Source organism: Poromitra crassiceps, assembly GCF_964638095.1.
Source record: "Poromitra crassiceps genome assembly, chromosome: 3".
NCBI classification, from domain to species: domain Eukaryota; kingdom Metazoa; phylum Chordata; class Actinopteri; order Beryciformes; family Melamphaidae; genus Poromitra; species Poromitra crassiceps.
This window is the reverse complement of record NC_139625.1, coordinates 53,514,995-53,539,828: the sequence shown is the minus strand read 5'-3', so window position 1 is coordinate 53,539,828 and position 24,834 is coordinate 53,514,995. Positions and strand designations below refer to the sequence as shown.

At 44.9% G+C, this 24,834-nt stretch overlaps 2 protein-coding genes across 2 annotated transcripts; one reads left to right on the top strand and one right to left on the bottom strand.

Moving 5' to 3' along the window:
• Positions 1–10,361: 10,361 nt before the first annotated feature.
• Positions 10,362–19,150, top strand: LOC310774361 (tumor necrosis factor ligand superfamily member 10-like). Its single transcript, XM_083634425.1, has 6 exons — positions 10,362–10,560; positions 12,342–12,485; positions 12,606–12,651; positions 12,868–12,984; positions 17,080–17,324; positions 17,700–19,150. Exons 1-6 carry the CDS (start codon positions 10,447–10,449, stop codon positions 17,907–17,909), a joined length of 876 nt encoding a protein of 291 aa, XP_083490551.1. The 5' UTR covers positions 10,362–10,446; the 3' UTR covers positions 17,910–19,150.
• A 322-nt stretch (positions 19,151–19,472) lies between these two features.
• On the bottom strand, positions 19,473–24,325 carry LOC310774343 (E3 ubiquitin-protein ligase MSL2-like). Its single transcript, XM_083634399.1, has 3 exons — positions 23,823–24,325; positions 21,751–23,168; positions 19,473–21,320 (listed from the first exon to the last, which is right to left on the bottom strand). The coding sequence occupies exons 1-3, from the start codon at positions 23,962–23,964 to the stop codon at positions 21,018–21,020; spliced, it is 1,863 nt and encodes a 620-aa protein (XP_083490525.1). The 5' UTR covers positions 23,965–24,325; the 3' UTR covers positions 19,473–21,017.
• Between the last annotated feature and the right edge of the window lie 509 nt (positions 24,326–24,834).

Below are 24,834 nucleotides of genomic sequence, written 5' to 3'. Positions count from 1 at the left end.
TGTTTGTTTGCTGCATAATTTTTTATGTTAAAGTTATATGAAGTTATTTTGTTATGAATGGTTCTATACTTCTTTGGTGTTCCCATTTCCCTCAAATGAGTGGGAGTTTTGAATTCCCAGCATGCTTTTCACGATGCCACTGAACAGTACTGAGCTTTGCTTTTCCATTGAGCTGTGTGGTGTAGTGATCATGGTGTTAGCTTAATATGGGATATTGGCTATTCTGTGGATATATTTATTTTCTCAAATATTGAATAGTTGTAAATTGTTCTTCCTCCAGTGATCACAAATATTGTAATCAATGTGGTTTCACTTGTTTGCTTACTAGTAATTGAAGGTGGAAAACAAATATCCATTGAATATCCAATATCTAACTTTACACTGTTTTTTTTCATGTAGCGAGAGAACAGTGTGATAGCTGTCACTGAGAAAAGTGAGAATTGCTCCCCAAAATATGTCTTGTGGCTGCATTGCATTATGGGCTGTTGAGGCTACAGTTGGTGGGAAAAGTCTATGGTGGATTTCATGTATCCTAAGGATCTCTGTATGATTGTTGAATGCTGGTGCAAAATGGTGAGTTGAAAACTTGTTCTTTGATTCTGATGGAATGATGCTGTTACAACTTGGCTCAAGTAACAAAAGGAGTGAGTTGCAGTGAGTTGCATGCCAAAGTAAAAGTTATAACAATGATTTATTGCCTAAACAAAGGGCCCAGGTGCACTCAATCAGCCTAATGACCCCAACCTCCAGGCTCCTGCACCAAGGGAGGGTCATCACTACACCAAAGCCTGACTTTTACTGTTGATGTTTTGGTGGAAACTTCTTATCACATTATTGCATACATTAAACTCTGTTGTAGCTGTGCTGGATATACCTCCATGTGACATTGTGCAGTCTGCATCTTGCCAATTATGAGGAAAAATGCACTACCAAAGGGCACAGGAATGCAAAAAGGTTATTATTCTTGTCTTCCTGGTGGAGGTCAGGGAAAGATTGAGAAAGTCAGACCTTTGCACAGTTCATAAATCATGGTGAGGAAATATGTGGAACTATCTCAGAAGAACAGAGCAATCTCCTTCAGGTCTGACTCAGGTTAAGGTCATCAGGCCTTAACCTGTGCTCTGGGGTCAATGGAGAGTGAATAAATGGGTCAACAGCTATAATGAATGCAACACTCCCCCCTGGTGGTCCTAACAGCAACAAACTTCCTTGTCAGTGGTTCTCAAATTTCTTCACATGAAAGACCCCTAAACTGACAAAAATTAGACCACGGACCCCCATTTGATAGGATTTTGTCCCACGGACCCCCATATGATAATAAGATTGATGCTTTTAGATGTTTTATTACAGAAAGTATATAAATCCCATGACCAAAATAGTCATTGTGTTACTTATGAATGGAATTATAGCAAAAATAAATTACCCCCCTTTTGGCCGGGGACCCCCTGGAACCCCCTCAAGGACCCCCATTTGAGAACCACTCTAACTAACAAACTAATTACAGTAGATTAGAGGATTAGGGGCCCACACATGATACATTTTAATACTTCATCTTATGTGCGTAAATGTATTCATGTAACTTACTTTACTTATACTTATTATATTTGTGAGAATCCCCCATTGTTTGCATCCTTTCTTTAGTGCCTATACGCTAACTTTAAACCTAACTGTGTATCTACCCTTACCCAGAACTTAGCCTAACTCTAATTCTAACCTTAAACCGAAAGCCTACCCCTAAATTAGTCCATTTTCAATATTAGTGCTATCCAGAAAAGGGCCTGTTGTCCCAAAATGTGTATCCCCGAAAAAAATCCCAGGCTGTCTGTTTTGCCACTGTAAAGAAAATGATTATCAGGGAAATTCACTTAATAAAATGTAAAGGGAAAACAGTCCACAAAAAAGTTAAATGATTTGGGTATGTTGTTCCCCGGTGTGAAATCGAGGTGAAGATGACACATTGTAGGGGGATGCAAATTTTTTCTCACCTAAAGGTTTTCACCCCACACATCCACATCCACATCCAAGCACACAGACACAAGACACAACCAGTCCTTACTTTGTATGTACTGTATATGATGTATAGCCTATGTTGTCTGTAGATATAGGATGTAGCCTAGCACCGTATATGACTCTGATGATGCTATGTAAAGCCCTATGAGACATGCATGTGATAAGGGGCTATAAACATAACTGAACAGAACTCCCAGGTTGCCTCAGCAACTGCCGCCCTGGAGCAAGGCACAGAACCTGTGGATGTGTGTAACCCTCCCTCTTCCTGCAACTACTGCCCTAGGCTACTGACATAGATAACTGTGCTTTTAGTCAAATTGCCTGGTTAAATAAGGGGTACAATGATAGATGGTAGAGATTTGGAGTTGTCAGATAAGTGGTAGCATTTGTGTGTATATTGGGTGGCCTGAAGATCACCCTTGACCCTTGGCTGGAGGCTGGAGCACACTGCAGGCTAATGTGGAAAAATAAGCTGTGGATATGGCTGTTTTGAAACTACGCCTCTCTCTGTCTAAAGCCGTGCTCTGCTCCTACACTGACACATCTCTCTGTCTAAAGCCGTGGCATGCTCTGCTCCTACACCGACACCTCTCTCTGTCTAAAGCCGTGCTCTGCTCCTACACCGACCCCTCTCTCTGTCTAAAGCCGCGCTCTGCTCCTACACTGACACATCTCTCTGTCTAAAGCCGTGCTCTGCTCCTACACTGACACATCTCTCTGTCTAAAGCCGTGCTCTGCTCCTACACTGACACATCTCTCTGTCTAAAGCCGTGCTCTGCTCCTACACTGACACATCTCTCTGTCTAAAGCCGTGCTCTGCTCCTACACTGACACATCTCTCTGTCTAAAGCCGTGCTCTGCTCCTACACTGACACCTCTCTCTGTCTAAAGCCGTGCTCTGCTCCTACACTGACACATCTCTCTGTCTAAAGCCGTGCTCTGCTCCTACACTGACACCTCTCTCTGTCTAAAGCCGTGCTCTGCTCCTACACTGACACATCTCTCTGTCTAAAGCCATGCTCTGCTCCTACACTGACACCTCCTTCTGTCTAAAGCCGTGCTCTGCTCCTACACTGACACATCTCTCTGTCTAAAGCCGTGCTCTGCTCCTACACTGACACATCTCTCTGTCTAAAGCCGTGCTCTGCTCCTACACTGACACATCTCTCTGTCTAAAGCCGTGCTCTGCTCCTACACTGACACCTCTCTCTGTCTAAAGCCGTGCTCTGCTCCTACACTGACACCTCTCTCTGTCTAAAGCCGTGCTCTGCTCCTACACTGACACCTCCTTCTGTCTAAAGCCGTGGCGTGCTCTGCTCCTACACCGACACCTCTCTCTGTCTAAAGCCGTGCTCTGCTCCTACACCGACACCTCTCTCTGTCTAAAGCCGTGCTCTGCTCTGACACATCTCTCTGTCTAAAGCCGTGCTCTGCTCCTACACTGACATACAATGGTTTCCTGCTGTGGAAACACCCTTCCAATGATACACTAACAAACACAGACATGTACACACACGTACGCATGAACGCGCGCGCGCGCACACACGCACACACACACACACACACACACACACACACACATACACACACACACGCGCACACACACATGCACACACACATGCACACACACACTGCTCATTGTTGCCAGACTTGAGGTCATAGGCAACTTTTCGCAAAGCATTGTGCTGTTGCAGCGTTTTTGGGCACGAGTCTCAATTCTATAAATGAGACAATGAGCAGCTGTAGTGCGCAGGCGGGGATTTAGGGAGATTCCATGACTTTATCAAGAGGAACATTGGGAGGAGATGCCCCAGGGAGGGAGAGGAAGGGAGGGAGAGGAGAGGAAAGGTGGGAGGAGAGAGGAGAGGGAGAGGAGGCGAGGAGAGAGGAGAGGAGAGGGGAGAGGAGGAGGGGAGGGGAGGGAGGAGAGGAGAGAGGAGAGGAGAGGAGGAGGAGAGAGGAAAGGAGGGGAGGGGCGGGGAGGAGAGGGGAGGAGAGGAGAGGAGAGGAGAGGAGGAGAGAGGAAAGGAGGGGAGGGGAGGAGAGATGGGAGGAGAGAAGAAAAGGGGGTAGGAGAGGAGAGAGGAGGGGAGGGGAGGAGAGGGGAGGAGAGGGCAGGAGGAGGGGAGAGGAGGAGAGAAGAAAGGGGGGTAGGAGAGGAGAGAGGAGGGGAGGAGAGATGAAAGGAGTGGAGAGGATGGGTGAGGAGAGAGGAAAGGAGTGGAGGAGAGGATGGGAGAGGAGGGGAGGAGAGGGGAAGGGAGGATGGAGCTCCTTGAGCTGTCCCTCAAATCCATGATGTGTCTTCTGGGTCTTTGCTTCAGGGGAAACTCCTCCATGTGATACGCCTTGTTGATGCCTTCCTGTTTCCAATTGTGTTGCAACTGATTTCAGGTTCAGGCTTTGGAAAAAACAAATGCGGGTCGCTGTGTCAAAAGAGTTTCACAATGCTCATTTCCTTGTGGAGAGACAGAGAGTTTATTAAGGGGCTTTGGGCTCAAATATGTTACTGACACACAGTCACAGTTGTTGCAGTAAAGGCTTTTAAGCCCTGTAATGCAGTGAAAACACAGGCACAAAGGTCAGTGGATCAAAGCCAGTCAGGGCCTGCTGCATGTTGAGAGAGATGAGAAAGAGAGAGAGAGAGGGAGAGAAGGAGAGAGAGCCACACAGAGAGAGAGGGAGAGAAGGAGAGAGAGAGGGGAGAGAGAGCCACAGAGAGAGAGAAAGAGACAGAGAGAGAGAGAGAGAAATGAAAATGTCAAAACGAGACAGCTGAATATGTCAAAATAGTTTCAAGTGATTGTGGATTAAAGTGGGTGGGTCTGATGCCATATTTGCATGCCGGACCCCCCCGCACATGCACACGCACACGCACGCATGCACACGCACACACACGCACACGCACACGCACACGCACACACGCACACGCGCACGCGCACACACACACACACACACACACACACACACACACACACACACACACACACACACACACACAGATTCTCTCAGCCATGGGACTGTAGACACAGGCATTTCTCTCAGGGTGTCGTCTTCCCCGCCTGAGGCCACGCAGTCTTCAGATATCAGCGACCTCTTCCCCTCCTTCTCTCTTCTTGACAGGCCTGGGAAATTGGCTCACTTAGAGCAAACACAGGAACCTCTGATCACTTTCCCACCCGTCACTGGAGATTTCAATCAGTGAGGGAAACAAGTCAACCTAACACTTCTGTTCCTCAGCTATTACACCATTTGATTAGCAATGTAAAATAATTAAAGTAAAAGTTCTTGAGTCAGAGCTTCAGCTTTCTTGCATATACTGTAGCTATTTAGTATGATTGAAGGTCTCATGAGAGGAAGAGGTGTAATAAGCATGGTGTATGGTACAGTTCTTCAAAGAGGAAGAGATTGATACAGTCTTTTATGTGTTGCAATGACACACAGAGAGCTGACATCATAATAATTAGATAGCACTGGTAGCCTGGTACAGAGGCATGCCATGGTACAGTACAGTAAGCTGTGGTACAGAGACATGCCATGGTACAGTACAGTAAGCTGTGGTACAGAGGCATGCCATGGTACAGTACAGTAAGCTGTAGTACAGAGGCATGCCATGGTACAGTACAGTAAGCTGTGGTACAGAGACATGCCATGGTACAGTACAGTAAGCTGTGGTACAGAGACATGCCATGGTACAGTACAGTAAGCTGTGGTACAGAGACATGCCATGGTACATTACAGCAAGCTGTGGTACAGAGGCATGCCATGGTACAGTACAGTAAGCTGTAGTACAGAGGCATGCCATGGTACATTACAGCAAGCTGTGGTACAGAGGCATGCCATGGTACAGTACAGTAAGCTGTAGTACAGAGGCATGCCATGGTACAGTACAGTAAGCTGTGGTACAGAGACATGCCATTGTACAGTACAGTAAGCTGTGGTACAGAGGCATGCCATGGTACAGTACAGTAAGCTGTGGTACAGAGGCATGCCATGGTACATTACAGTAAGCTGTGGTACAGAGGCATGCCATGGTACAGTACAGTAAGCTGTGGTACAGAGGCATGCCATGGTACAGTACAGTAAGCTGTGGTACAGAGGCATGCCATGGTACAGTACAGTAAGCTGTGGTACAGAGACATGCCATGGTACAGTACAGTAAGCTGTGGTACAGAGGCATGCCATGGTACAGTACAGTAAGCTGTGGTACAGAGGCATGCCATGGTACAGTACAGTAAGCTGTGGTACAGAGGCATGCCATGGTACAGTACAGTAAGCTGTGGTACAGAGGCATGCCATGGTACAGTACAGTAAGCTGTGGTACAGAGGCATGCCATGGTACAGTACAGTAAGCTGTGGTACAGAGGCATGCCATGGTACAGTACAGTAAGCTGTGGTACAGAGGCATGCCATGGTACAGTACAGTAAGCTGTAGTACAGAGACATGCCATGGTACAGTACAGTAAGCTGTGGTACAGAGACATGCCATGGTACAGTACAGTAAGCTGTGGTACAGAGGCATGCCATGGTACAGTACAGTAAGCTGTGGTACAGAGGCATGCCATGGTACAGTACAGTAAGCTGTGGTACAGAGACATGCCATGGTACAGTACAGTAAGCTGTGGTACAGAGACATGCCATGGTACAGTACAGTAAGCTGTGGTACAGAGGCATGCCATGGTACAGTACAGTAAGCTGTGGTACAGAGGCATGCCATGGTACAGTACAGTAAGCTGTGGTACAGAGGCATGCCATGGTACAGTACAGTAAGCTGTAGTACAGAGGCATGCCATGGTACAGTACAGTAAGCTTTGGTACAGAGACATGCCATGGTACATTACAGTAAGCTGTGGTACAGAGGCATGCCATGGTACAGTACAGTAAGCTGTGGTACAGAGGCATGCCATGGTACAGTACAGTAAGCTGTGGTACAGAGGCATGCCATGGTACAGTACAGTAAGCTGTGGTACAGAGGCATGCCATGGTACAGTACAGCAAGCTGTGGTACAGAGGCATGCCATGGTACAGTACAGTAAGCTGTGGTACAGAGGCATGCCATGGTACATTACAGTAAGCTGTGGTACAGAGGCATGCCATGGTACAGTACAGTAAGCTGTGGTACAGAGGCATGCCATGGTACATTACAGTAAGCTGTGGTACAGAGGCATGCCATGGTACAGTACAGTAAGCTGTGGTACAGAGGCATGCCATGGTACAGTACAGTAAGCTGTGGTACAGAGGCATGCCATGGTACAGTACAGCAAGCTGTGGTACAGAGGCATGCCATGGTACAGTACAGTAAGCTGTGGTACAGAGGCATGCCATGGTACATTACAGTAAGCTGTGGTACAGAGGCATGCCATGGTACAGTACAGTAAGCTGTGGTACAGAGGCATGCCATGGTACATTACAGTAAGCTGTGGTACAGAGGCATGCCATGGTACAGTACAGTAAGCTGTAGTACAGAGGCATGCCATGGTACATTACAGTAAGCTGTGGTACAGAGGCATGCCATGGTACAGTACAGTAAGCTGTGGTACAGAGGCATGCCATGGTACAGTACAGTAAGCTGTGGTACAGAGGCATGCCATGGTACAGTACAGTAAGCTGTAGTACAGAGGCATGCCATGGTACATTACAGTAAGCTGTGGTACAGAGGCATGCCATGGTACAGTACAGTAAGCTGTAGTACAGAGGCATGCCATGGTACATTACAGTAAGCTGTGGTACAGAGGCATGCCATGGTACAGAGATTACAGGTGATGACAGTTACATTGCTGACATGGCAGGACATCAGGATAGTGTGTGATAGATTAGGATTCCTGTGGTTGGACATGTGAGATCAAATGTTGTACAGAGTTGAAGAAGTGTGTGAATGTTAAAGGAACACTCCGCCCATTTTCAACCAGCTTTGTATCATTAGAACATCAGTAGTATATCAGAAAACTGTAAACGGTTTTGAAGTCTGTCATTTAATTTGACAGTTATTGAGTGTTAAAGTGTGGACCAGTGACATCACTGGTCCACACTAACTCAAATTAATAACTCATTAACTCAAATCAACTCTCAATAACTGTCAACGTATTCATCATTCATCTAGTTTGACAGTTATTGAGAGTTGATTTGAGTTAATGAGTTATTAATTTGAGTTAGTGTGGACCAGTGATGTCACTGGTCCACACTTTAACACTCAATAACTGTCAAATTAAATGACAGACATCAAAACCGTTTACAGTTTTCTGATATACTACTGATGTTCTAATGATACAAAGCTGGTATAAAATAGGCAGAGTGTTCCTTTAAGGAGAGAAAGCATTATGTGTATGTATTTAAGTGAATGATTAAGGATTGATTGTTACATTTTTCACATCCATCAGTATGCCTGATTAAGCTTTTTTAGAGTACATACTGATTCAGTTGGCACTCACTGGCTCTATTCTTTGCAAAACTGTGTGAACTTGTTGTGAAATGTATTGTGCCTGTGTGTGTGTGTGTGTGTGTGTGTGTGTGTGTGTGAGAGTGAGAGAGTGAGAGAGAGAGAGAGAGAGAGAGAGAGAGAGAGAGAGAGAGAGAGAGAGAGAGAGAGAGAGAGAGAGAGAGAGAGAGCATACCACAATACAGTTCTTGATTGTTAGAAGGGTCATCAATATCCAGGAGGTGAGAACTCCCTTCGGCTTCACTCTCATTTCCTCAAGCTGACAATGGAGGGAGGTGAGAGGTCGGCGAATGAAAGCACCGTGACCCCTAAAACTCACTCAAGGTTAAGTTTTGCAGATTGAACGACTCCCCTGTGACAAATACTACTTAGGGCTGCACACTGAAGCCCTAACAATGGTCGGTCATTTGGCACTAAGTTACTAACTTGCTTTTTAGATCTCCGCACAATGACAGGAAAGAGAGCAAAAAGGGCATTTCTTCATCTTTCTTTCTGATAATCTGCCACTTTCACTGTATTGAAACTGTAACCTTATGTGGGCCTGATCAGAGCCGTATATCTCTCTAGAGCAGTGGTTCTCAAATTTTGTCACATGAAGAACCCCTAAACTGACAAAAATTAGACCACGGACCCCCATTTGATAGGATTTTGTCCCACGGCCCCACATACAGTATATATAATAAGATTGATGCTTTTAGAATAGATGTTTTATTACAGAAAGTGTATAAAACCCATGACCAAAATAGTCATTGTGTTACTTATGAATGGAATTATAATGAAAATAAATTATCCCCCTTTTGGCTGGGGACCCCCTGGAACCCCCCCAAGGACCCCTGGGGGTCCCCGGACCCCCATTTGAGAACCACTGCTCTAGAGGACACTAGAGGCCTGATGTGTGGACCCAATGCTGCCTTCAGGTACTCCATATAAACTCCTACTTCTGATGTCGTGAATATAGCCTGTCGCACATTCAACTGCTTCTGGTCTGAAATAGTAATAAAATGGACCTTGTTATAAAAAAAGTATAGGTTTTTTGGAGGCTGCTGTTTTATTTTAGAAATCAAGCTTGTTGTTCATGTTTTAGTTCATTTAGACTATTAGAGTCTAGGCTACTTTACGAATCAAACGGCACAGAGATAGTTTGTGTTGCTGTGGCAAAATGAAGAGGAGAAAATCCAACTCAGTCAAGTAAATTACGTCTTTACCAAAAACAAAAGTGCATGACAAATGTAAACATACAAACATGTTTCAGGAGTATGTTATAGCCTATTGTTATTTAGCTATACCATTGTAGCGCCATTTGTTGTACTGTATATTTAACATTTTGTGTCTTGTAAGCCCATGGGGGCTGGGCACTGTCAAGTGCATGACACATGCAAGAATAAAACAAAACAAAACAAATCAAATCAAATCAAAACATACAATAGCCTACTAGTTATTTAGGCTATGGGATGCAACACATAAGTCAAATGTGTTACTATCAGTTGCCCTACAAAGGCAAACTGCAGTAACTACAGTACACATTTGGTAGAAATTGAGCAAGGATCATATTGGGGCTCTGTACAGTACCATCTTATTTAGTTGTCACAAAGTGTCAGGGATGAAAAGATACTTTATAATACTGTAATACAATACCATTGAGCACATTATCACTCGTCTACTGGGCCGGTATGTGCCCTTTGCCCCCGCCCCCGTAAATTAGGTCCTTCATACTCATACGGGCTCAACACGTAGCTTCCATTTCCGACGGCACCTGAAGGCAGCACAAAGTTGCATGTGCAGCATAAGCTTCTATCTAATAACAGTGACATCTTGAGGCTGTTCTGCTCGCTCCAGTCCATACCTCCCCTCTGCTCCACCTACCTACAAACTGACGAACTTTTTCCTGCTCGTTCCCAAGCAGACATGCAGCAGAGCTGAGCTGACTTGTTGTAGCTTACCACCTCTGGAAGTGTTTTGCTAGTTTTCGGGCTTGATCGAACGTGTGTATACACAGCGACATGGCCATCTCCATTTCTCTGCAGTGTCTGGGACTCATCATACTGGCAGCAATCCTCCTGCAGACCATCGCGGTGGCCGTCAGCTTTGTGTACTTCAACAAAGTCCTGAACACGGTAAGAAATGCCTTCCTCTTGCCCTCAAGCCTGCATCGTGAAGCAGTGGAGAAATATAGGTCAAATTAGCTGGGAAAGGCGACTTTTGACGCGATGACTTGATGAGGATACAACCGAACTTTTCCTTGCGAAAAGAGCTATAATGTTGCCTATAACTAATCTGTATAATAAACCTATGCCAATGCATGATGTATGTCATAGCGAAAGTAGCCTACAGTACAACCCCCCCCCCCCCAGGTAGTAGGTACTGCAATATTATTAACAATATAAATTCACTGTTGACTACGGTGAGTACAGCTGGCAAATTGTGACAATTATGCTTTACAATGATAGCCTATTTTCAAGGAATACACAAAATAACCCAAAATCAATCTGATAAGGAAAAAGGTCACATGGCTATGACGTCATATACGTGCAGTGACACAATGAGTGACGACACTTCTTAAATTATACAAATCTAAATAGGCTACTCACTGTTTCATCCCCATGTAATGGGATGTAATTGTATAATCAATTATATACTCTTTTCACCCTTTTGAAACACCAATAAAAACTCTAGCTAGCTCTTGTTCTCTTAACACACACACACACACACACACACACACACGCACGCACGCACACACACACACGCACGCACGCACGCACGCACACACACACACACACACACACACACACACACACACACACACACACACACACACACACACACACACACACACAGATCCATGTACATTTAAGAAGCCAATGGCAGACAAAATAATGGTATACTTATAAGGTGTAAGTTTAAAGCTTTAAGTAAGTATAAGTATCTAAATTGTATCGTATTTTCATTGTGGTTATTTTGAAGCATTACTTATCTTCTTTAATTTCCTTTTTTAAATCAAAATGTAAAGTGTCCCATTTTGACAATGAAGCTGTCCCATCTTGCCAGTAGTGCCTGTAAAAAAATATGTTTGAGATGGAGTCATCGATACTGTGTTTGACTATTATTTTTTCTTCTGTAGATTGTAGAATTGTATCAAGTTGGGAGCTAAGGCAATATTAAAGGAATAGTAATGTAAGGGATCAAGTGTGATAAGGTCAACACACTAATCGATATCATGGAAACCCTATAAGTTAATATACAAATATTGTAGGAATAATAATTTAGTCATTAGAGAGTCATTATAGTGATGTTAGAGTTATGGCATTGCTAATGAGCATGTGAGTCCCAGCTCTCCAGGAATTTCGGCCATTATAATGCGGGACAATAGGATAGGATAAGCTAGGAGAGAGTTGGAATAGTAGGCAACATAAAACAATAGCAGGACATGTGACTAGTTAGGAGTCAGGGGTCGCAGCAGCCTAAACAGCACATTTCAGACTTCTATCACAGGAAGGCAAAGACACTAAAATGTCTTTATAAAGCTGATACGTCCGGTCCTGAGCTCTGTTTGGCTGAGTCACATTGTCAAATACCTGACAAACTGCACACCTGTGACCACATCACAGTTAATATCAAATCATCACTCTACTGGTACTGTGTGTTGTTCCCGAGCAACTACTGTTAAAGAACTACCGTATATTGCATGGAGAAAAAATGGCATGTATTTAATTATCATTTCATTATTCTAGTTCAAATAATAAAAGATAAATAGAAAAGATTGGTGACTTGATGCTGAGCTTTAGTTTAAAATGGCTAAAAAGATTTCCACTCACTGTTTATATTTATTTATTTATTTATTTATTTATTTATTTATTTATTTATCTAACTTTACTTATTCTCCTGTGTCTATTGTCAGATGCAGGAGAGTTTTTCTCGGAGCAGCGTGTCCTGTCTGATGAACACAAATCTGCGCTCCGGCTTCAAAGAGGCAGCAGAGCAAGACAAGAAGAACGACCCCTGCTGGCAAGTCACGCAACAGCTCCACTACCGCATAGAGAAGGTTTTTCTTTTATTTAATTTGATTTATTCAATCGTACAGTAACTTCAGCTGCATAGAGAACATGCTGAGTGTCACCTGCCAGGCCATTCACTCTCACTATCTTTCTCTCTCTCTAACCAGACGATGGCCGACAGGTTCCAGAAGGAGATGTCCACAGCTATGAGAAGTAAGAACAATGACTGCATTGTTTATACCAATTATCAGTAATAGGCCTAAGTGACTGTATGACTTTTTTGTCTAAAAATTTCTGAAATGGGCATGAGTTTCTTCATATCTCAGTTTGTCCTTTCTAATTTGTCTAAGTCTGTCTCTCTGTTGGTCTATCCATCCATCCATCCATCCATCCATCCATCCATCCATCCATCCATCTACACTTTAACAGATAAGTTGACAGGTGTGCTACCTATCTTGACCCCCGGGGTCCGCGGCGTGCCTCTTCCTAAAGTTGCTGCCCATGTGACTGGCATCGCCTCCTCCAGACAGCCTCCAGCGGCAGAGGGTGAGCATCACCAACATTTTTGGTTTGCAAAAACATGCAGAGCAGCCAGAGGCCTTTTTTTACTACTGTAACTTCAGTCCATGGCAGATTGACTTATTTTCTTCAGAACTCTCTCCAAACTCCACTCAGCACTTCTTTTTGAGTAGTTACTAGAGTAAAAAGCGAGGGCCCACTCTGGTATCCTCTTTCAACCTAACTACAAAAGGATCTATAGTAAACTGGTAGGCAGCACCCACACCTCTCCCAATAAGTCCTGCAAGTTGAAAAAGTCACTTAAATTCAGTCCTCTCCTGGTAGAAATGCTATCTTTCGTATAATCCAAGTGTGGTTTGAAATAAACTTGGTTGTCAGTATAGCCCACTGGCAACCAATTACTGTATCTTTCCAAGCAAGTCCTGCAAACCCTGATTGACGCCTACAAGTACAGGAATCGTGATTCTCAAACTCGGGACACCAATTCACATGCCTCGATCGGCAGGATCTCAGAGCGCTGGGTGTGTGAAGTCGGCCAGGTGTGTCAAACCTAAGCAGCCAGTCGAGCTCAGAGGGACAGAACCTAAGCAGCCAGTCAAGCTCAGAGGGACAGAACCTAACCAGCCAGTCAAGCTCAGAGCGACAGAACCTAACCAGCCAGTCGAGCTCAGAGCGACAGAACCTAAGCAGCCAGTCGAGCTCAGAGCGACAGAACCTAAGCAGCCAGTCGAGCTCAGAGCGACAGAACCTAAGCAGCCAGTCGAGCTCAGAGGGACAGAACCTAAGCAGCCAGTCAAGCTCAGAGGGACAGAACCTAACCAGCCAGTCGAGCTCAGAGCGACAGAACCTAACCAGCCAGTCGAGCTCAGAGCGACAGAACCTAAGCAGCCAGTCGAGCTCAGAGGGACAGAACCTAAGCAGCCAGTCGAGCTCAGAGGGACATAACCTAACCAGCCAGTCGAGCTCAGAGGGACATAACCTAACCAGCCAGTCGAGCTCAGAGGGACAGAGGTGAGGAATGTGCTCGTAAGGCCCGCAGGCTTCTCAGATTCAGTAAGGTCTTCTCACCTGCAGGATGTATCTGCCGGGACACGCAGATGTGCAGCCATTTTATTCCCCTTACGCCCTGCAGTATCCAGCAGTGTTCTGTCTTGGTTACTCTTAGCTGCAGTATCCAGCAGTGTTCTGTCTTGGTTACTCTTAGCTGCAGTATCCAGCAGTGTTCTGTCTTGGTTACTCTTAGCTGCAGTATCCAGCAGTGTTCTGTCTTGGTTACTCTTAGCTGCAGTATCCAGCAGTGTTCTGTCTTGGTTACTCTTAGCACGGAAATTGAACATGAATACACACAATTTGTTGCAGTATCAGCTGTATGGCTGTCCTCACCTAATGAAATTTCCATTTTTTCTTTGTTCATTAGGCCTTGCCAGAGCAATTTAGAGAGAGTGGCATCAGTGGAGGACCAAAATGCGTGACTCATTACTTAGCCAATGAACAGCGCTACTTTTGGATGATAAAATAAAGCTGATAATGTACAATTTGATCAAAATAAAAAAAACTATTTCAAAGTACAACACAAGCTGTCCATTTTGCTGCAATTCGAGTCGACAGTGCTGCTTAATCCAGGACCTTACTTCCTGGAACTCTTGAGAGTAAAAAACTGGTCCATTGGAGTGAATGGAGATGTCGCGACTCTTCTATATACATGACTCTGGGCTTTGCCTTGGAGGCTCTTGATTCTATCACCAAATTTGGGGAAATACACACTTCTGATAGGGGGGAAAATAGCAGCTCATCTTATTCTGACTGCATCTTATTCTGGCACTGATGATTTGACTACAGAGATGTTTATGTCTCTTTTGCCATTCATTTTATGACATTTTTCAATTGCCAAGTTATGCTCTCTGTAGTGCTGTGCTAATCCACACGCAATAAGTCCCTTTCATATTGTCATGGTAACAGCTTCCATGTTGAGAAAACAGTGCGTCACAGCTTTTTCTGCGGTAACTTTCTTTTCTGTGACTTATTGACAAACCAATCCAAAAAAACATGAGTACTAGTAGTAGTAATAGTAATAATAATAATTGTAATTATAGCTGCTGCGCAGCAATGAGTCGTGGCCGGGCAAGTCTCAAGGCTTTGAGCTATTATGACATCAAAATTGCTCGAGTGACATCAGTGATGGCATCACAATTGCTTGAGTGACTGATGACATCACAAATACAACCTAATTGCCGTAGGTAATTAAGGCAATTAGGCTATACATGGGGGCAGAATTCAACGTTTTGATGCACTGTGGGCTCAATTTTTGACCAATCGAAAATCTGTTTGATACTTTTGTGTAGGACAGTCTAACGATGCAGATGCTGAAGTTTGGTGTCGTGTGAAGAAAAAATGTGGGAGGAGTAGGGTTTAATTAGTTTTACAGTTTTTGCAGTTCTGCGGTCTTTAGACTTCATAATTGGCCATAGGTTGCATCGTACAAAAGTTTCTCCTCATTTGGGCGCACATTTCGGTGAAAGTTGCAAAGCTGTAGCACGTATGCCTGATTTTTTATGAATTTTCAAAGTTTGAAAATGTAGACGGTCGCTGTAGTGCCACCGTTAGGACTATTGGTGCCAAATTTGCGTCAAAGACGTTTGGCATGGGACTGGACCTTTGTGCAAAGTTTGGTTAGTTTTCATGCATGGGAAGTCGAACTTCCCAGGAGAAGAAGAATAATACAGGCAAATACAATAAGTGGCCCTGCCGCTTCGCTGGCCCGGCCACTAATTATTGCAGCTGTAGGCAGTCCAAAAAAGCCGTGAGGGGCTAAACATGGGAGAAAACACTGTGACGCACATAGTAAAATAATTCAGTTCCACTCCAAAGATATGCGTTTGAACATTTAATCTTCTACTTCAAGAGCACATAAAACATACATCTGGTACAGTTACCGAGTCATAAATTAGCGTCCGTGAGTGCAGGCAACAGAAAATATCAACTCCCATGCTCCTCCACTCTCTCTGTCAATGCCCAAAGCAGGTGAAGGCAATCAATATATTAGTATATTTAGTACCATTTACACCCAAGCCCCTGTGACCACGCCCACCATCTACAATGCAATGAACAATACATGACCATAAACATAGAAAATACAGGAGACTTACATAGCTCCAACAGTAATGGTCACTAGCACTAGATACACACAGGCCATGTAATAATGTTATGCAAATGATGTGATGACTGCCAAGAGATGACAGCAGATGAGGAGAAACTGAAGCTAAAAGTCACCTTCATAATCAAAGATGGAGCTTTAGGTGAAGAACTTGTAGTTGTAGTCAATGAAAAGAGGTGCAAGTCTTAGAGTTACTTTTGAGCAGGTTCTGGAGCAATTTAGTGAAGGCCATAACTGGCAAAATACAGTTGTAATGAACATGTTTCTCAATGCAGAAGCTGTTACCATGATGATATAAAAAGGGCATATTTTGGTGATAATGACAGACATGTATTTATATACAGATTATCTTTAAGTATTTTATATTCTTACTGAGATTTTCTTTTGGCAGCTGAGTGTACGGTTCATTGGGATTTCTTCAAGCCAGTTTCAAATACATCTGGTTTATGATTTGGTTGTCGTTTGGGCAATTTATTTCTATCTCAGAAAGTAATATAGATTTATCTGACTGCACCACATGCAGCTGAATCTTTGGTACTATTATGCTGTATTGAAAAGGCCGTTGTTGGGCAAGTGCTGGCCTGTGAACATCTGTAAGCATTGTACAGACTGGAACATTTGTATTTCATTTTAATAGCAGTGGGCATTGTCTAACATTGACACCTTTTTTGGTGTTCTATCGAATAAGCAAGTGCTGTTTTTGACAGACAGCACTTTGGCTTTGTATCTGGGCAGCTCCAGCCTAAACTAGCCATAGTTAATAGTTTAAACTCAATGACATACTCCGCCGTGTAATCTCAAATGTCTTAGCTTGCATCATATTGAATGGCCTTAACTTCCTGTGTGTGTGTGCGGCGCACGCATGTTTTTGATTGTGTGTGTGTGTGTGTGTGTGTGTGTGTGTGTGTGTGTGTGTGTGTGTGTGTCTGTGTGTGTTTATACGTGCTCGTGTGTGTTTGCTGGTGCAGGGTCACGGAGCAGCAGGGGGTATCTGGGCGAGCGTATCGCTGCGTGGGAGGGTCAGAGGGGGCTGTCCTTCCTGCAGAATATGGAGCTGAGGGGAGGGGAGCTGCTGGTGCCGCGGCCTGGCCTCTACTACATCTACGCCCAGACATACTTCAGGCTCCCCTCCACCGGAGAGACCGAGGGTGAGACAGAGGGCGAGACGAGGGAGGAGGAAGGAGCACAGCTTGTCCAGTACATCTACAAGAAGGTGAGGCGTCTTTCTCCTGGGAAGTGATGCATTCACAAGTCGAGTCGAGTCGGATCCGCTCCAAAATGTAATGGGTTCTTCCTTGGCCCGTGCTACACTCTTCCACCAAGTTTCAGAAAAATCGGCCAAGTAGTTTTTCTGTAATCCTGCTAGCAGACGGACAGACGGACAGACAGACAGACAGACAGACAGACAAGACAAACGGCACCATAAACATAACCTCCTTAGTGGAGGTAATTAGGATTTATCGTTTCATCGTCAATTGTGCATCGTATTAACAAATGAAGAAATGACATGACAAAGAGCATCAGAACTAAATAAGCTGCCTTGATGATGGGGTTTTGACCAGTTGGTATTTTATGTTTTGGCCCGTAGATGAGTTCTTACCCGGTGCCCATCTTGCTGATGAAGTCATCTCGGAGCGCGTGCTGGCCCCGGGGTCAGGAGCCCGGCCTGTTCTCCCTGCACCAAGCCGGCACTGCCCACCTGCAGCCCGCCGACCGCCTCTTCATCACCGTGAGCAATGCCAGCACCATGGAGATGGATGGGAGGGCCAGCTACTTCGGGGCCTTTCTGGTGGGCTAAAGGGGGAACCTCAGGTAGAGGTGTTCGGTGCTGGCGCCTCACTGGAAATGGACATTGACAGAGAGAGGGAGACCCTAAGGTCAGGGGTCTGCTTGATAACGTGCTCGACCCATCCCTGCAGGGGCGGGGCTGTAGGGGACATATGGGCGTGTGAGCGGTGGAGAGGAGCTTCTTCAGGACCATAGAGACATGGCCGAACTGGGCTGCAGTAGCAGACTCACTGCACCCAACATGGTGAGGAAGATGAGCCAGTTGGGGTGTATTTACTCCAGTTAAGTCAATGAATTGGTCACTTTAACCTCACAAAGGATCTGACTTCTGTATGGGAGACATCACAATCTAAATATATGCTTTCAAGAATATATGATGGAGCAAACATGATTATCGCGGTGGATTTTCAGCTTGCAGATGAAGTGTTATACAGTGATGTGTGAGTGACTGGTATTGACTCTCAGGGTGAGCTCTTTGGCCTGCAGCGGCTCTGAACAGTCAACTGTTAAGTTGCAGCCCGCAGGAAAATACTGGTGTTGGACACATGATGCTTAACGCCTCTTTGTTTGATCAAAAGCTCCTATCTGAAAAGTGCCACAAGACAAAGATTTAATCAGGACTATATCTAATGTGAATTGTTTACAGCACTTTTGGTTGAATTTCCTCTTTGTGCAATGTCTTGAATGTGTTTGATAGACTGTTTCAACTTGATAGCAACATTCTAAATGGGCCCTAGTTTACTACCTGTTGCAGTGTTTGCTAATACAATAACTGACAGAGTCTAAACTGTTTCCTATCAACAGAATTCTGGTTAAACTGTTTATAGACGTCATGACAGCTTTAAATAGAAGCACTGATCTACTATGAGCGAGGAGCGCATGAGTACAGTATGAATTTAATGTGTTGTTGGGATTGGATAGGAACTGGCCTGCTTTTTTAGTACAGTGCACAGATTCAGTTTAAAAATTCCTTACTTCCTTATTTCCAATTTTCCAGGCCTTTATTTATTGACGGTTTTGGTTGGAGTTCACTATGATGAATGGAAATGATGACTAGGCAAAATGGCCACCACCTACACCACATTCTCATGCTTATTTTTCAGAATCCTCTCAGGATTATTCTTCATTGAATCATTGTGGGTTTACAGCGATATAAAATGGGTAGTGCAAACTTTTTCCACATTTTTGACTTTCAAAACTTTAAGAATAAATCACATTTAATTTTCCATATTTTTCCCAACTTGCACAAGAATAAATCCTATCTACTACAACCATAACTCTATCAATTTGCTGTTTGGAGTATCTATGTTTGCAGTTATGGTTCATAATTTTAAATATGTAACTCAACTGCAGCTGGTGTTGACCCAAACTGTCTGAACTGTGTGCCCTACCCACCAGCCACTTTAAATGAACAAGAAGTCCGATATCCCCATACACAAAAAGACACATAACTGAAAAAGTAAAAAACTATCATTTAATTCATGTATTACATGTTTCCATATTGTGGCAGTGAATGTTTCAGCAATAACAAGAATCTCTCCTGAAACAAGGAGCTTAGTTTTTACATAAAAAAACAATACCAAAAACTAATTAGGGTTCAAGTAATGCCCAAAAGAAATACATGATTCACACAAACACACAGACAGGCAGGTAGATCGTATTCGCTAATCATACCATAAATCCACCCACTACTTCCTGGTCTATGAATGGAGAGGCAAGGTGTTTGTTTGGTCAGTCCTCTGTCCTCCAATCTGTTTTTGGTCGCCATAACAGGACTGACAAACATGTTGTAGATACAGCTGAGACAGTAAACACAAACATGTTGTAGATACAGCTGAGACAGTAAACACAAACATGGACAATACACACCCTCTTGACTTATACAAGGGCTTCAAGGTGCTTTAACCAAAACACAGACATCCAAGAGAAAAATAAACATGGTGCCAAATCTCAAACGCTCAGTATCAAAAATAGTCTCCCGAGTTGGTCTCGGATCAGTTTGGGACACTACAACTGGGGAAAAACTGGACACGCAGATAATGTCTTGATAATGACAACGTATGGCTTCAGTTTATCCACACAAACAGTCGCATACAACCCCATAAGCAACACATGGTGGAGTGCTTTTGAAGACTGATAATTATAGACTATAAATGGCAATACTGTAAACAACTGTGTATAGGAGTCGGACTCAGAAGGCTCCTTGCTATGGGTTCAGCCTATGCTGCTGCTATTGCTATGGTAACCAAGGTTCCTGTAGTGATTTGGCCAATCAATCAGACTAAGTGCTTACATCCCCCCCTAGCCCCACATACACACATAGTGAAGCCAGCCAACTGTATCTATGCATCAGTCAAGTTCATTAAGACAATTCATAAGCTGTTGACAGTACTTGGATTGAGTGAGAGCCCAAAACAGAAATATACTGTGTGTGTGTGTGTGTGTATATATATATATATATATATATATAGAGAGAGAGAAGGCATAGAGTTTGGTCTGATACAGATGTCCACAGATTAGTCATGATTGAGATTAATTCACAATAAAAGCGTGAGTACATAAGATTAAGGATTAGTAAGGATCTTCCTGATACCAATGCACTTCTTAATCAAAACTTACATGGAATAATACTTAAATGAAGGAGAATGCTATTACAGTTGACTGAGATATGATGCAGATATTGTCTTCATTACACACCAAATATTGTCCAATACACACACACACACACACACACACACACTCGTGCAGTCTCACTAACAAACACAAAATCTGGAGTGGGTTCCTATTGCGTCTCGTGTGTAGTCTATAAAGAAGCACCTCTGAAGTACAGAACAGCCTGGGAACCAAATTCATGTGTTTTACTACAGACAGGCAACAACACACACCAGCACCCAGGCACAATACAGGAGGCTTTGGCACGACCATGCTAGTCTTACTACTCAGCATTCTCCAACACAGACCAGGGCAGATCACAACAGAACACGACAGACCCATAGCTGCCTTAGATTGCCTCTCTCATAGAAGAGAGGTACAGGTCATTTGACAGACATTGTCACATTCAAGCAGCACCAAGCTGTCTGTATTATCCCCCAATCAGGGGAGCAGGAGTCTCAGCCTCTCATCCAATCAGCAGCTCCAGGCTGTCCTCATAGACAGGTTCTTGTGGGGGGCTTGGGGACAGGAAGGCTGTGGCCACAGGGGCTCCTGTTGCCGTGGCGACGTTGAGGAGGGTGTTGCCGTGGATGCTGGTGGTTGCCGGGTTGCGGAGAGCTGCGGCTGCCGTGATGCTGGTGAGGTTAATGCCGAGTGTAAGCCGTGTCTGCTCCAAGGCTTTCTCTGGGACAGCGAAGGCCTCCAGCTTCTTCTCACCGTTTGCCATGTAGGAGTTCTGGCACCCACGGCAAATACAATCCAAGCACGCCTGGGGAAGACACCAGTAACCAATCAGATTCAATCGAGGGAACTAAAGTTTTATTCAAAATGGTTTGCTTTGTGCTAATGTCACAGCTCTTATAATGCAAAATACATTTGATTTCATCACGAGTCACTTTAAAATTAAAGTTATGACTAATTATGCATTGCATGGTTAATGCGTGACTACAGTGAATTGATCAGGAAGGAGGTATGTGGTGGTGGGCTACGATACTTGGCCAATGTAGACAGGAAATGTTTTTTGAGAAAATGTAGTAGGGAAATCCTGCTTTCAGTAGTGATTTTAATTGGCAAATACAGTGAAATCGTTGTGATAACACTAGACCATAATACATATTTACAACTGACAAAAATGTTGTCATTTGCATTGCTTCGTAATGCTTCTAGTGTATGATGGCTTTTAAGGTCTCAGGTCTCACCTTGCGGTTGGAGTAGCAGGGGCAGCGCTGCCCCCGGCAGGTCAGCACAGAGGGGTTCTGGGTAGCCCTGCCACACTTGCAGCCCTTCTTCTCCACAGGCTTCTTATATGGGGGCTTGGCAGGCGTGGGGGGCACCATGCAGCCGGACAGTAGCCGCTGGTCTTTGCTGCGGTCCTTGGGCTTGGAGCCTCCACTGCGGGCCTTGGCATGGGGCTTCTTGAGACCCTGGTCTACATATTTCCTGGGTCCCTTACTGTGGTTGGGCGTAGGGCGGCTGGGCTTTGGAGGTGCCCCGTTGGAAAAGGTTGAGTATGCATGTGCTGGTACAGTCGGTGAGGGTGTGGGCGTTTGCGTGTGCAGGGTGTTAAAGCGGGCAGGAGTGTGTAAATGTGAGGTGGAGCCCTGCAGGATGGAGGCGATGGGGAGGGGTTTCACCCTTTCCCTGTCACTCTCTGAATGAGACCGCTTGCGGTTCAGGCGGACTGGCGGGGGCTTAGGGGCTGGAGGAGGATCGAAGCAGGATGTGTGTATGTGAGCACCATGGCTTGCAACTGTGTTAGTCCTGTCTGTCTGGATCTGAGTGTAGTTGTGTGCCGTGTCAAGCTGTATATACATTTGAGTGCGTGCTCTGTCCATGGGTATGTGTGTGTGAGTGTGCGTCCTGTCTGTATGTGTGTGAGGGGAGTCTCTACTGGGCTGGAGGGGATCTAAAGTCTGTAACACCTCCTCCACGCTGAGGAGCAACACCTCCCCTTCCTCCAGCTCCCTGCTGCTAGATTCCCCATCCCTGAGTGAGCACAAAGTGCCTGGAGTTGGGGCTAAAGTTCCAGAGGCTAGTCTCAGTTCCAGTCCACCACAACCAGCATTGGACACAGAGAGACCTGCATGTGGGTGATCCTCTACCAGCTCACATACCTCCAGCTCCGGGGAAGAGGGAGCCAGGTCCTCCAGCACTGCCGTTCCATTGCATTCCTGCGGTCCATTGGAACAGGGGGGGTTAGAGAAAGAGTTCTGCGGATCGGCTGACAGTTCTGCAGGAGCGGGTGGTGCTTCTGTGGGGGTGAGGGACTCTGAGGCAGAGGGGTTCACCTCCTCCTCTGCTGGGCTTGGCTCCTCTGCCTCTATCTCCATCTCCTCTGGGTGTGACATTAGCACCTCTTCTAGCAAGGCCAAAACCTCTGGAGACCCTCCCACCTGGCTGCTGATTGGCTGCAGCAATGCGGAATGAGTAACATACAGGCAGAGCCTCCTATAGCACTGAACCAGTAAGGAGAGCTGTTTGTTCTCCTGGAAGCAGGCATAGTCCTTACACCAGCTGCATGCTGGCTTCATCTGCATCTTCTGGCCTTTACAGCCCAAGCAAACATAATGCTGACACTCTGAATTTGTGGGGGCAATGGGGTCCTGGAGCAGTTTACCTGAGACAAAAACAGGAGAAAGCTGTTAATCAGATGTTCATTCACTGTCAACAGAGTCAAAGTAGGTGAAGCGCACAACCAAAGTGATGAGGTGCCGGCCGATGAGAAACAATGATCAAAATAATAAAGATAGCCGCACACTCATAGCTCCGATGCAATGGTTTATTGAGACACTAACATAAGCAACGTTTATGTTATGTTAGTGTTTGACTGGAACCATAGTGTCTCATCCCTGGATCACTTCAAACTGGAGACTACACTTGCCTCTGAAGAGACAGCTATCAATAACGTCATATACATATACACCATGAGATCTCTGTCAATATTCAACTTGTTGAGGTAAGTTAATAAGTAGGATAGACATGTCTCTGCATCAGGTAACAGGAGACTCATCTGTCCTCTCCTCACGACAGTGCACAACAACAGGAGGCCAGCTGCTGCTTCTGCTCAACCTCGGTTGCCAAGGAGACCACGGCACTGAACATCATCATGTCACATCGTGTCAAAGGAAATACGCCGTCGTACTGATTTGACACAGTATGGAACATGAGTTTATCTTAGTTATGACAATTAAAGTGGCTGGCGGTATAAAATCCATGATAATCATTTAACCAGGTGGACAAATACATGGCAGTGAGTGAACTATATGCTTACCACAGACAAGGCATGCGAGGGACTGTCGGAAGAAGGGCAGTAGCTTGTACATCTCTGCAAAGGTGTGGGGCTGCCGCGGGTCACACTGCAGCACGGCCCGGCTGGCGGACACGTACAGAGCGGTTGCATTGACGGGGTTCATATCGGTAGTCGGTACTCCTCTCCGCAGCCTCGGGTAGACCAGGCCCGCCCGGAAAAAATCCAGCCGCTCACTGAGACAGAGAGCCAGCTCCTCCCAGGGTGGATGGAGAGAGAAACTGGCGTGGCTAAATCCAGTCACGGAGCAGAATCAGTCACCCGTTTGTGTCAATGAAGACAGATAAATAAATAATCAACTAGAACGAGCATAATGAAACGTTATCGGCGTTAAACGCGCAAAACGTTAGCTTAACGGGTAGCTAGCTGACGTTAGCATCATCGGTTCGTTCACGTCACTCTTCAACAACGTTGTATCCGATCACAACGTTATATTACATTAGCATGGACTAGACCCTCGGTTGCCTAGTTAGTCACATTATTCCAAACGTTACCCTAACACAAATTAGACGATCAAACGACCCATGATCAAAAGGTTATCCAGCTAGCGTTAGCTTGCGAAATAAATCAAGCGTTTCGCAGGAAAGATAGTCGGTGTAAGCTATCTAGCTTATTCAGCATCTAAATCCGTGTCATTGTCGATGCCTGGTATAATAATGAACTGCTGCTGAGAAAGCAAAATATCCTTAGTTATTAGATCCCACGCGCGCACTCGATGTAAACAAAGCTAGCCAGCTAAGGTTAGCGTTGCTAGCCAAATTAGCTAGCGAGATGTTGAGCCCCTAGGCCGTTATACCACACGCGTCGGAGTGAAATGTAAGATGTAAATTGAAACCCTGCGTTTTTTATACGTTTTGCTATAATACTTGGTGAACCTTGGCCGAAACATAGCTAGCTAGCCGTTTACCAAGGCATCAATCATTTGATTTTCCACTTTTCCTCATCAACCCCTCGACAGTTCAAGATCACGCGAGAT